The 10,855-nt window shown below is 56.7% G+C and overlaps 1 protein-coding gene across 1 annotated transcript in view; it reads left to right on the top strand.

The window, feature by feature from the left end:
• Nucleotides 1-6,767, top strand: part of SKOR1 (SKI family transcriptional corepressor 1) — a 13,007-nt gene extending 6,240 nt beyond the window's left edge. Inside the window, 9 exon segments of the mRNA XM_006886692.1 lie at nt 115-421; nt 533-657; nt 1,680-1,770; nt 2,643-2,753; nt 3,248-3,319; nt 5,112-5,186; nt 5,418-5,492; nt 6,008-6,073; nt 6,673-6,767. Of these exon segments, the coding sequence (XP_006886754.1) occupies nt 115-421; nt 533-657; nt 1,680-1,770; nt 2,643-2,753; nt 3,248-3,319; nt 5,112-5,186; nt 5,418-5,492; nt 6,008-6,073; nt 6,673-6,767 (1,017 nt within the window).
• Nucleotides 6,768-10,855: the final 4,088 nt, after the last annotated feature.

Here is a 10,855-nt window from a genome sequence, read left to right as displayed (position 1 = left end):
CTGGGCGCCGAGGAGCGCTGCCCGAGCGCGCTGTCCCGCGGTCCGCTAGACGAGGACGGCACGGACGACGCGCTGCCGCCGCCGCTGGGCCCTCCGCCGCCGCCCGCCCGCAAGGGCTCCTACGTGTCGGCCTTCCGACCGGTGGTCAAGGACACCGAGAGCATCGCCAAACTGTACGGCAGCGCCCGCGACGCGTACGGGGCGGGGCCGGCGCGCGGGCCGGGGCCGGGAGCGGGCAGCGGCTACGCGAGCCCGGACTTTCTGAGCGAGGGCAGCTCCAGCTACCACTCGGCCTCACCCGACGTGGACACCGCCGACGAGCCCGAGGTGGACGTGGAGTCCAACCGCTTCCCCGACGAGGAGGGCGCCCAGGACGAGGCTGAGCCCGGTGCGCCCGGCGCGGGGGGCGGCCCTGACGGCGACCCAGCCACGGGTCCCCCGTCTGCCACCTCCTCGGGCGCCGACCGCTCCACAGACTCTCCCGAAGGCGGCAGCCCCCGTCCCCGGCGCCGCTCGGGGCCACCCCTCTCCAGCCGGTCAGCTTTCGGGGACCCCACGGCAGAAGACATGGTGCGGAGACCCGAGAGGAGCCCTCCCAGCAGCAGCTACGAGCTACGAGAGCCATGCGTGCCGCTGGGGGGGCCCGCACCCACCAAGGTGAGCCCCACGCCCACGGAGAAGCCTCCCGCTACCCCTCCGCCCGGGGGCGCGGCCCAGGCCTGGAGGGTGGGGTTTGGTTCTACGCGGGCCCCGCCTGTCCTCTGCAGGCCTGCCCCGAGCACACTGTGGCCAAAGCCCCTCGGGGACCCTGGGGTTTCGGATAACCGGGGGCAGGGGTGGGCAGGGTCCGGCCTGAGAGTCACGCGGTTTTATTGGTGGAACTGAGGGGAGACAGACTGAGCCCGCCAGACACAGAAAGAAAAAGAGATAAAAGAATGAGGGGGGCAAGAAAGGAACCCCAGATTGAGGAAAAAGCGCAGTGAGATCTGTGAGGCGCGGCCAGATGGGGGCAGCCCAAGGGAGTGGGCGTGAGAAGGGGAGAGCGAACGGCAGGTCCTCAAACCGGCCCTGGCAGTGGGGTCCCCAGCACGCGGCTCTCCCCCCAGTGTCATCTGCCTCCCGCCTGGGTAGCCACTGGGCTCCGTGGAAAGCTGAGGAGAGCCCTGTGAGGAGCTGGCGCAGGCCTGGTGGTTGGAGGACGGGGTATCTGGGGCGACTGGACCAGGTCTTGAAGGAGGCGAGTTGCAGCTCTGCCTGGACCACTGACCATCTAGAAAGTGGGCGTGCGCACCTGTCTATTTCCATTCGGTTCATTAAAACACGAATCATTAACTGCGTGAAAGGCGTCGTTTATGCCGGGAACCGAAAACATCCGGCCTGGATGAGCTCAGAGGGTGTGCGCCTTAGACTGGCTCTAGACTGGGGAGCCGCTTTGTGTTGGGGGCGCTAACGGTTACCCCGGATCTACAACACTGAGGCCGCCGCTAAGGGCATGAGGGCGGCGGCGCATGTGTCAGGGCCTCCCAGGCGCTCCGGTCCCTGGACGCGCCCCCCTTCTCCACCCCCTGGTGTCCCTCCCGCCGTAGCGCGAGGCTGGAAGGCCTCTGGCCACCGCCAAGCGCCCCCCCCCCAACTGCCTGTCATTTCTCGACGCGTCATGCCTGGCATTTCTGCCGCAGGTGTACGCGCCCGAGCGGGACCAGCACGTGAAGAGCGCGGCGGCGGCGCTGGGGCCCGCGGCCTCCTACCTCTGCACCCCCGAGGCCCACGGTAACGCCCCCAAGCCCCTGTCCCGGCCGCTGGCCAGTGTGCGAGGGAACTGCTGGCAGAGGGCAGGAGCCAGAGGAGACCTAGGAGGGAAGAGGAAGAGAGGAAGGAGGATGCAGAGAAAAAGAAAAGCAAGAATAATAAAAGGGAAGCTAAGCAAGAACTTCTAACAACTTCGATTGTTTATAAAAAATATGTCCATGTTACGCCTTCTCTTCATACATGCACACGTACACTGGGTTAAAGCCTTTTCCAAAACATGCCGGGGAGCCCCCCTCAAGTCCTCCCAATTAGCAAGGGGTTTGGGCTGCAGAGAGCTGGGTGGTCAGGCCAGGTCCTGGAGGAGGGGTGAGTGCGCTCTTGGATCGGACCTCCAGAAGCGCCAGTTGTAGCTGGCGGCCCAGTGATAGGGGGGCGGGGGAGAAGGGAGGCCTGCAAGTGCCCTCGGGATCCAGAGGCCTCACAGGAAGGTCTGGGGGTCTTGGGACTCCCCACGGGCAGAGGCACCCCCTCTCGGACGACGCCCCCTCCCCCGCTGTCCTCAGGCAGAGCCAGCGGCCACGCGCACTCGCGGTGCCCCAGTATCTGCGCTCGATGTAGGTCGCTTGTCCCTAGTGGGCTTGGCTTCTTGCTCTTTCGCGAGGGGCTGGGGGAGGGGGCGACGAACCCTGAATTGAGCAGATTGCACGGGGTGGGGGTGGGGGTGCTGCCAGCCTAGAGCCTGAGGGTGCCCGCCTGGGCGCACAGCCTGGGACCAGCCATGGCCATAGCGCGTTTTAATTAGGGCTCTGGCGTGGGGATCACGGCAGCTCTGGCCATATTGGGGTCACAGTTTATGCGCCTCTCTTTGAAACTCGGTTTATATTGCCTTTAAGAGCCGGATAAGGAAGACAATCACTCGACAGCCGCCGACGATTTGGAGACGAGGAAATCCTATCCAGACCAAAGGAGTATCTCTCAGCCAAGCCCCACGACTACGGAGCGAGGTGAGCTGGGACACGCACCCCACGCCTGCTCCGGAGCAGGGCCGCAGCGCAGGGTCGCAAGTGAGTGCGCACAGGGCTTCCCAGCAAGACTAAGCGGTTGCCTGTCCCTTCTGCGTGAGACAGATACATACTTCCATGATGCAGTGAGAGGCAGCCCGGTTTTCCTGAATTGCTCTCTCTTTACTGGGTTTGGGGTTCTTCTGGATAAGGGAAGTAGAGATGTTAAAAGGAAATGAGGTATATCTTCACCTCCGCAAAACAGGTCAAAGGGCACTTGCTGCCCAGACAGCCCAGATCCTTAGCTTTCATGACAACTAGTGACAGGTCACTGTCCTACATCCATAAAAGGACGGCTCCCCAGGTGGGTGGTGCTGCCTCCTCTGCAAAGCCAGATCTGGAGTGAGTCCCTAAGTTAGCACAGTGCCCAGGAAGCTCACCCCTGGTCCGCAGAACTTTCCTTGGTGAAGGTCTTACCCAGCCCTATTGTATCCCAGGGGAAGAAGGGCTCGCCCTGGATGTCACGGGAACTCAGCTGGTGGAGAAGGACATTGAGAACCTGGCCAGAGGTGAGGTAAAGCTGGGAAGGCATAGCCTGTCCCTGAAGTCAGGAGGTCGGCCCTTCCTGGCAGGGAGAGGGTGGGAAAGGTCCACTCTTGGGGAATCCTTGTGTGGAAAGGATAGTGCCCTGGTCACATTCGCCTGGTGCAGAGGTGTGAATGAGTGGCTAGGTGACGGGAGTGACGAGCCAACCCTGCACAGGTTGATCGAAAGTTCGAGTTTCAACCTACTTTAATAGATAGCCCTGTGAGAAAAAAAATAAAAAGTTGCAAAGATTCTCAGGATTGATGTATGTGGGCAACCACACAGGACAATCTGAGCTCCAAATTCCTTGGAAAACCTGGCTTTCTCATGACAGCAAGATTGCAGGAGGCATTTACTTAAGTGAAAACTAAGATATTAATTTTTTGCTTGGAATTCATGTGCAATCTTCCCACTCACTCTACATAGGGTGAGGAGAGAAGCTTGCTTGCAGCTTGGGATCAAGGGGTTGGGGCTCTTCCCAAAATGGAGACAGAGTGGTTTGAGGCACAGTGCAAGGGAGGCTGGGTTCTCCCCTTGCCCGGTGACCTCCCACCCCTCTATTTTCTCCCTTCATGGGAGGGTTCAGATATCCAATGATGATCTCATTGTAAAGACAGCTCCCTTCTAAGCCCCTTAAAGAGGATTTCTGGGAGCACAAATGGGGCCTTTTCATCCAGCTGCCATCCCCAACCCCAGTCCAGAGACAGAGTTGGGAATTAATGGGGGATAAGAGAAGCATTAGGGAGCCCTGGTGGCCTAGTGGTAAGGACTTTCACTGCCAACCTGAAGGCCCAGGGTTCAAATCCCAGCTACTCTCTGCAGGAGAAAGGTGGGCAATCAACTCCTTAGCAGTTCAACTTTTTGTTGTGTGTGCCTTCAAGTCAGAACCAACCCATAGCTGACCCTCTAGCAGGTTTTCAGAGACAGTTAATCCACAGGAGGAGATTGCTCATACTACAGAGCAGCTGGTGGATTTGAACTGTGTGAATCTGAAGGCAGAGGGTTCAAATCCCAGCCACTCTGTGATCTCCTTTGTGATCTGATTACTCCTCTGAAACCCTGCTGGAGGATCAGCTATGAGTTCATTCTGACTTGACAATACATAACAACAGATGATACAGGATAGGACAAGATTCAGATCTGTTGTTCATAGGACCTTCACAGGTCCTGCTCCACTCAAGGGCACCTACCAAGAGGATCATTGGTTGGTGATCTTTTCTCTCCTGGAATATCATCTGCCCATCTGCATCTCCAAATGTACTGGTACTCTGTATGGAGGTTCTTAGCATGAATTGGGAAATCCAAAGACCTCCTGAGATTGTAGGCAAGTGCTTGTGAACATGAGTATTTTCCAGGGAAAGCTTCCACAGCTTTGAGCAGATCCTCAAAGTCATCGGGCTCTTGTACCTTCATGTTACTGAAGGAAAAAAGGATTAGATCCTTCTGGGCTAGCCTCTAAGATTAGGAAATTAAGAGGAACTTCAAGCAGAGCTACCCTGGGGAAGAAACAGGGCCTGGAGTTAGGGCTCAGAAGGTCTGTGTGTTACCCAGGATCCTGGATCTGATGATTCTCCTGAGTAACCAACCTACCCCCAGCTTTACAGCCTTCACAAATCCCTTGGATGCAAATAACAGAGCCAAAGTGCAGAGGTCCTACGATTTGGGTCTCTCATCTTCGCTGGCTTTTTGCTCAGGCTGGGCCTGAAAGCCTCTGGAAGCCCTGGGCCCCACCTCTCCTTCCCCTTAACTTCCCTTCCCCCTTTTGCCCCTTCACAGACGAATTGCAGAAACTACTTCTGGAGCAAATGGAGCTCCGCAAGAAACTGGAGCGGGAATTTCAGAGTCTCAAAGGTACCCCAGCCAAGTCCCTCTCCACCTCCATCTCACCCCGCGAACCTTCCTCCCGCCCCGGTCCGCGAACGCAGGCAGCCGCTGTGGTACTCCCCCCTCCCCCCAGCCTCGGGACCCTCCTTTCCCAGGGTTTCCGGGGAGGTCATAGGGGAGGAGGAGGAGGGGGGAAGAGGGGAGAAATGGGGCCCGGGGAGGGGGCCTTGCGTAACCGCTCTCAATCAATTTGCACAGATAATTTTCAGGATCAAATGAAGAGGGAATTGGCTTATCGAGAAGAAATGGTGCAACAGCTGCAAATTGTCAGAGGTAAGACGGGAGTCAGGTGAGCGCGTGCACGGGCCGTAACTGCCTTTCGTCTGCCAGGAGCCGCAATGTTGGCTCAGTCATTTGGATTTAAATTGAAGGTAATTTAACAATTATTTTTTTTATTTAATATCCTTTGTATACTCTGATTAGCCTCCGAATGGCAAGCGAGCCCAGCAAACGGCTTGCAGGCATCATTACGTGGAGTGATTGAACTTCTTATCGCTGCAATTTCCATGGCTTCTAAATTAAAAATCGAGGCGTAAAATTACCTGGGAAGTAATGCCTAAGTTTTCTTTAATTTTGGTGAGATCCGCCTGCCTCTAAGCGCCATCTCAGGCCCTTTCCTCCCTCCCAGGCTGCAGTTTGGAGCGCCGCCGGCTCCCCGCCCCCGCCGCGCGCCCCTCCCCCGCGCTGCTTTGCTCGTGGCTGCGGCCGGGGCGCGGGTGGGGGCTGGGCTGTGACCCTGGGCCCGCGGCCGCAGTGTGTCCTCACTGGCCCTTCCGCATGTCTTCCAGACACCCTGTGCAACGAACTCGACCAGGAGCGCAAGGCGCGCTACGCCATCCAGCAGAAATTAAAAGGTGCGGAGTCCAGGGGCGAAGTTTGGAGGGGTGAGGGCGGCGGTGGTTCAAGAAGAAGGAAGAGCGGCCTGGAGACGGGGAAGACCTGGGTCTACAAGGATTGAAAGAGGAAGTGGTTAAGAGGGAGGGGATTTTAACAGGGAAATAGTTTTAGAAGTTAGGATAGAAAGTCCCCTGAGTACAGCTCACAGTGAGCCGGTGAGCAGCAGGCCTAAACCCTTTCCTCTCCTCTGCCAACCTCACCATCTCTGACACATGTGAGCCCATTGTTGCGGTCACTGTGTCAATCCATATGGTTAAGGGTCCTCCTCTCTTAAGCTGTAGGCAGTGTGCTTTTTGATCCCACTTCTGGCCTTGGGGAGGTCTGTCCCCCTCTGCCTCAGTTTCCTCTTCTGTAAAATGGGGCAACTGGGAAAGCGCAGTGTTTCTGTGCAAGGAGAGGATCAGACTCACCAAGGGCTCTCTTCTTCCCTGCCGATTCCTTTTGATGAGCCCGAAGGGAGTGGGCAAGGAGGCCCGTGGGCAGGGAAGGAGTGGGTGGACATTCCCGGCAGAGGCTGGCATTGCGCCCAACGTGGTGGGTGCGGCTGTCTTCCCAGAAGCCCACGACGCCCTGCACCACTTCTCCTGCAAGATGCTGACGCCCCGCCACTGCACCGGCAACTGCTCCTTCAAGCCCCCGCTGTTGCCCTAAAGGCCCACCTGGCCTCGCCCAAGCGCCCTCAAGCCATGCTGCTCCCTTCTTGTAAATACCCGCGGGCCGCGGAGGCCCAGAGCGAGGAACAAGCCATTCGGACAGGACCAGTGTAGCTACGGCCTCCCGCCCGCCTGCCCCTTCCCGGGGGCTTTGCCCAGGGCTCCCCCGGCTCCGTTTCCAAGTGTAAATAGCTCCTCACCCCAAGGTTGAACTCCAGGACACCGGACCTCAAGGGTTAACTACACTGAAGGGGGAGGAATGAGGAGGTCTTCCTCCTCGCTGTACAGCCTTTGGACCCCAGATTGTGAATACGATGTAGTGACTTTGCTGGCGCCAGCCCTACGCGCCCCGTTCTGTCCACTTCTGAAACTCTCGTTCCTAATGATAAAGTGGCTATGTGCAATGGATACAAATGTATTGTGAGTCTCTTGGTTCGGTATTGGGTTCGTTCTCGTTTATTTATGCTGTTAAGTTATTTTGCTTCCCCTCCTGGACCTCCTTCCAGCCTGTTTTACATTCCCCTTTGGGTTTGCTCTATCTTTTGTTGTGACTTCTTGATGTAACAGCACTTTAAAAGGGCGACTACTGACTCACGAGATGGCGACCACCTTGAGCCTGTTTTGGGGAGACCATCCTGTACCCTGTGATTTTGTTTTTAATTAAAAAACCAAAACCCACAAAATCCAAAGCTGTCATTCCGTGGTATGTGGAGGTGGGTGTGCGGGTGTGGGTGGGTGGGTGGGTGTAGCAGGCAGAAGCCCGCTGAGGATTGCGCAACAGGTGGGGGTGGCCTTCAGGGGAGGGCCTTATGAGCCCTGGGTGAGGCGCAGGCCTGGGCGCCGAGTTAAGCTGCTGGGTCTGTTAGTGCCACCAAAAGTAACTCAGGCCCAGCCCATGAGTCCGGCCTGGCATCTGCCCCTCCGCCTACCACCCTAGCGATAGCCGGTTGTCCTCCCTGCGGGGTGGGGATTGGAATCTTGCGCTTGCTCAGGTGAGCGCAGGAGCCCTAGATCCGTTCCCCCAGCTCCTGTAGAACACTCCCACAGGCTAGCTCCTCCCCTCTTCAGAGTAAGACCCTCCCTCAAAGCTTTTCCATGGGGCTTGTCCCCTCATTCCTCTTAAGTGGAGTGGCTCCAGGGCCAAGGGTTCACTTGGGCACCTTCACGTGTCTCCCGCGGGAAATCAGCTCCAAAGTTTTGGGACACCGGGCGCTCCCTTCTGATAGTGCGGAGACCCGGGTTCAAGTCTAAGTTGTCCCTCAAGGAAGCGCGTGCACCACAAACTCAGGGTGCGAAGTGGCCCCTCAGGCCGGGACCGAGGGGGCCAGCCCCACACGGGTGCCCGGAGAGAGGGAGCCCTGAAGGATTTAATGTTCTGTCCACTTTAATCCCAGCGGATTCACTCCCAGATGTGAAGGGGTGCCAGGGGGGACTCGAAACTCTTGGGATGCAGGGGCCAGGCAGCCGCGCGTGGCCCGGCTCATGTTGAGCGGCCGGCGCCCAGGCTGCAAGGATGCGGCCTCATCTTACCTCCATCAAGCCTCCGTTTTCTCAGCGGGCCACAGCAGAGATGAGGGAACAGGAAAGGGACGCGCACCATACTGCGAACCTACCTTGGAATTTAGCAGCCCTGACTTGGCAGGGGTGTGGCGCCCTTTAATCTTTCCAGGTCTCGGTTTAGGCCTCTGTTGCGGATGCGCGGTGCGCAGAGTCCCAGACCACGAGCCCCTGAGGACTGGCCTAGCGCATATCCCGGGGTGTCCTTGTGCGTCCCCGCGAACGAAAGCAGGCGCTGCGGGAGGAGACTGGAGGAGGGCAATGGGGAGCCAGGCCCTCAGCCTCGCGGGGCTGACAATTTCGTGTTTCTTAGGGGTCCAGGGTCCACAGGCCGGTGGACTCCGGGGGCGCACGGGGTAGCTGGGCCTCACAGTCGGGGAAGCCAGTTCCAGGGCCATCCTGTGCTGGGACTCCGAGCCCTCAACCCTGGGACATTCGGGGTCGGGGGTCGGGGTTGACCCAGAGAGACACAAGGGACAGGATGTGGGTGCGGGCGCAGCTCACACTGTGAGGGGTGTGCCCTCCCGCGAGGGCCTTTCTAAGGAACAAGCGCATTTCAACTCAGTGGTACTAACTCGACAACTCCCCACTGTACCTACGCGGAAAGTGGGGTCCTCAAGGAAGACACTTAACCTTCAGGTCGTGCCAAGGGCCCGCAGCGCGGGGACACCGCAGCGCGGAGACACGGCACGCGCCTTTCCCCGCGGCGTAACATCTCTTTGGGGAGCCTCACTTTCCTGCTCTGCAGAATGGGAGTAAGTTACCATCCAGGCAAAAAGTTCTCGAAGAGGAACCTAGCAAATGTTCCTTTCCATCCTCGTTTTACGAACGCCTCCAAACAAGTGGAGGAAAACACAGGTGGTAGCCAGTAGGGGCCAGCGCGAAGGTGGGTCTCATTTGGGCCCGGATCTCTGCGGACTGGGGACTGGTGGGCGGATACGACCCGGAAAGCAAAACCCCTCCAGTGCTCAAGCGTCCCTTCAGAAGTGGTTTGTTCTCCCCCAAATCTTAATAACCAAACGATTGGTAGGGATGTAATTATCAATAATTATACGAATTATTGCTGATTGCGGGGCTCATAGCTACTTTAATTAGTTTACCAGATTCTAATTAAGTTAAATGAAACATTAATAGGGAAAATATGCTTTGGGAAAAAAACCCAACCACCTAGGAGTTTGAAAAAGTTTCTTTCTCGCCGCAACGTTGCCACCTTGCGTTCAATTTTAGACATTGCATCCAGCGTCTGGAGGCCCTGACGTTCAGGGAGAAGTGGGACAGGGGCATTGTTGTTGTTGTTGTTATGTGCCGTCGAGTCGCTTGCGACTCATAGCGACCCTATGTACAACAGCCCTAAACTCTGCTCTGTCCTGTGCCAATCGCACTGTCTCTGACACTCCCATCGTGATTATCCCAGTCACTGAATCAATCCACCTCATAGAGGGCCTTCCTCTCCTGCGCCATCCCTCCACCCTCCCAAGCATGATGTCCCTCTCTAAGGACCGGTCTCTCCTCACAACATGTCCAAAGTAAGTTAGACGGAGCCTCAGAATCCTTGGCCTCCAAGGAGCCACCCGGTTTAACCTTCTCCAGGACAAATCTGTTTGTTTTCCTAGCAGTCCATGGTATTCTCAATACTCTTCTCCAGCACCACAGCTCAAAGGCATCAATTCTCCTTCTATCCTCCTTGGTCAATGTCCAACTCTCTGATGCATAACAGGTAATTGCGAAGACCATGGCCTGTATCAGACGCACCTTAGTCTCCAGAGAGACACCGCTGCTCTTCAGCACTTTGGAGAGGTCCCTAACAGCAGACTTTGCCATGGCAATGCACCTTTTAATTTCCTGGCTGCTGGTGCCAAGACTGTTGACTATGGAGCCAAGCAAACTAAAGCTGTGTACAATCTCAATCTCTTCACCATCCATCCTGATGCTGCCAATTGGTCCAGTGGTGAGAATCTTTATCTTCTTGACATTGAGCCTCAAACCATATTGTAGGCTGCAGTCCTTGACACCCTGCAGCAGGCGCTTCAGGTCCTCCTCAGTTTCAGCAAGCAGGGTTGTGTCATCTGCATAACGCAGATTGTTGATAATTCGTCCACCAATCTTGACCCCACATTTCTCCTCATAGAGCCCAGCCTCCCGGATAATCTGTTCTGCATATAGGTTGAAAAGGTATGGAGATAGGATGCATCCCTGGCGTACGCCCTTCCCAATTTTGAACCATGCAGTGTTCCCTTGCTCTGTTCTGACGACTGCCTCCTGGTCCAAGTATTAGGACACTAAATACCCTCCAGACTGTTCTTTCTAGGTGCTTGTTGGGTGCCCATGATGCTGCCGATGCAGAGCGCAGCCGATGTGGTGGGCTAGGGAACTAAGGAAATAAGCTGCTTGGACTGGACTGTTTTTGCAGTAGATTAGCCTTCTAGCGTCATTTGCATGAGGAAAGGTTGTAGATTAGTCTTCCTCCCATTCTGAAGTCACATTCTTAGTCTGGCTTCTCCAATGATTTTCTCAACATACAGACTGAAT

This window comes from Elephantulus edwardii, unplaced genomic scaffold (assembly GCF_000299155.1).
Source record: "Elephantulus edwardii isolate Elephantulus edwardi_28Jun2011 unplaced genomic scaffold, EleEdw1.0 scaffold00050, whole genome shotgun sequence".
NCBI lineage: Eukaryota > Metazoa > Chordata > Mammalia > Macroscelidea > Macroscelididae > Elephantulus > Elephantulus edwardii.
This window is presented reverse-complemented; position numbering and strand designations above follow the sequence as displayed.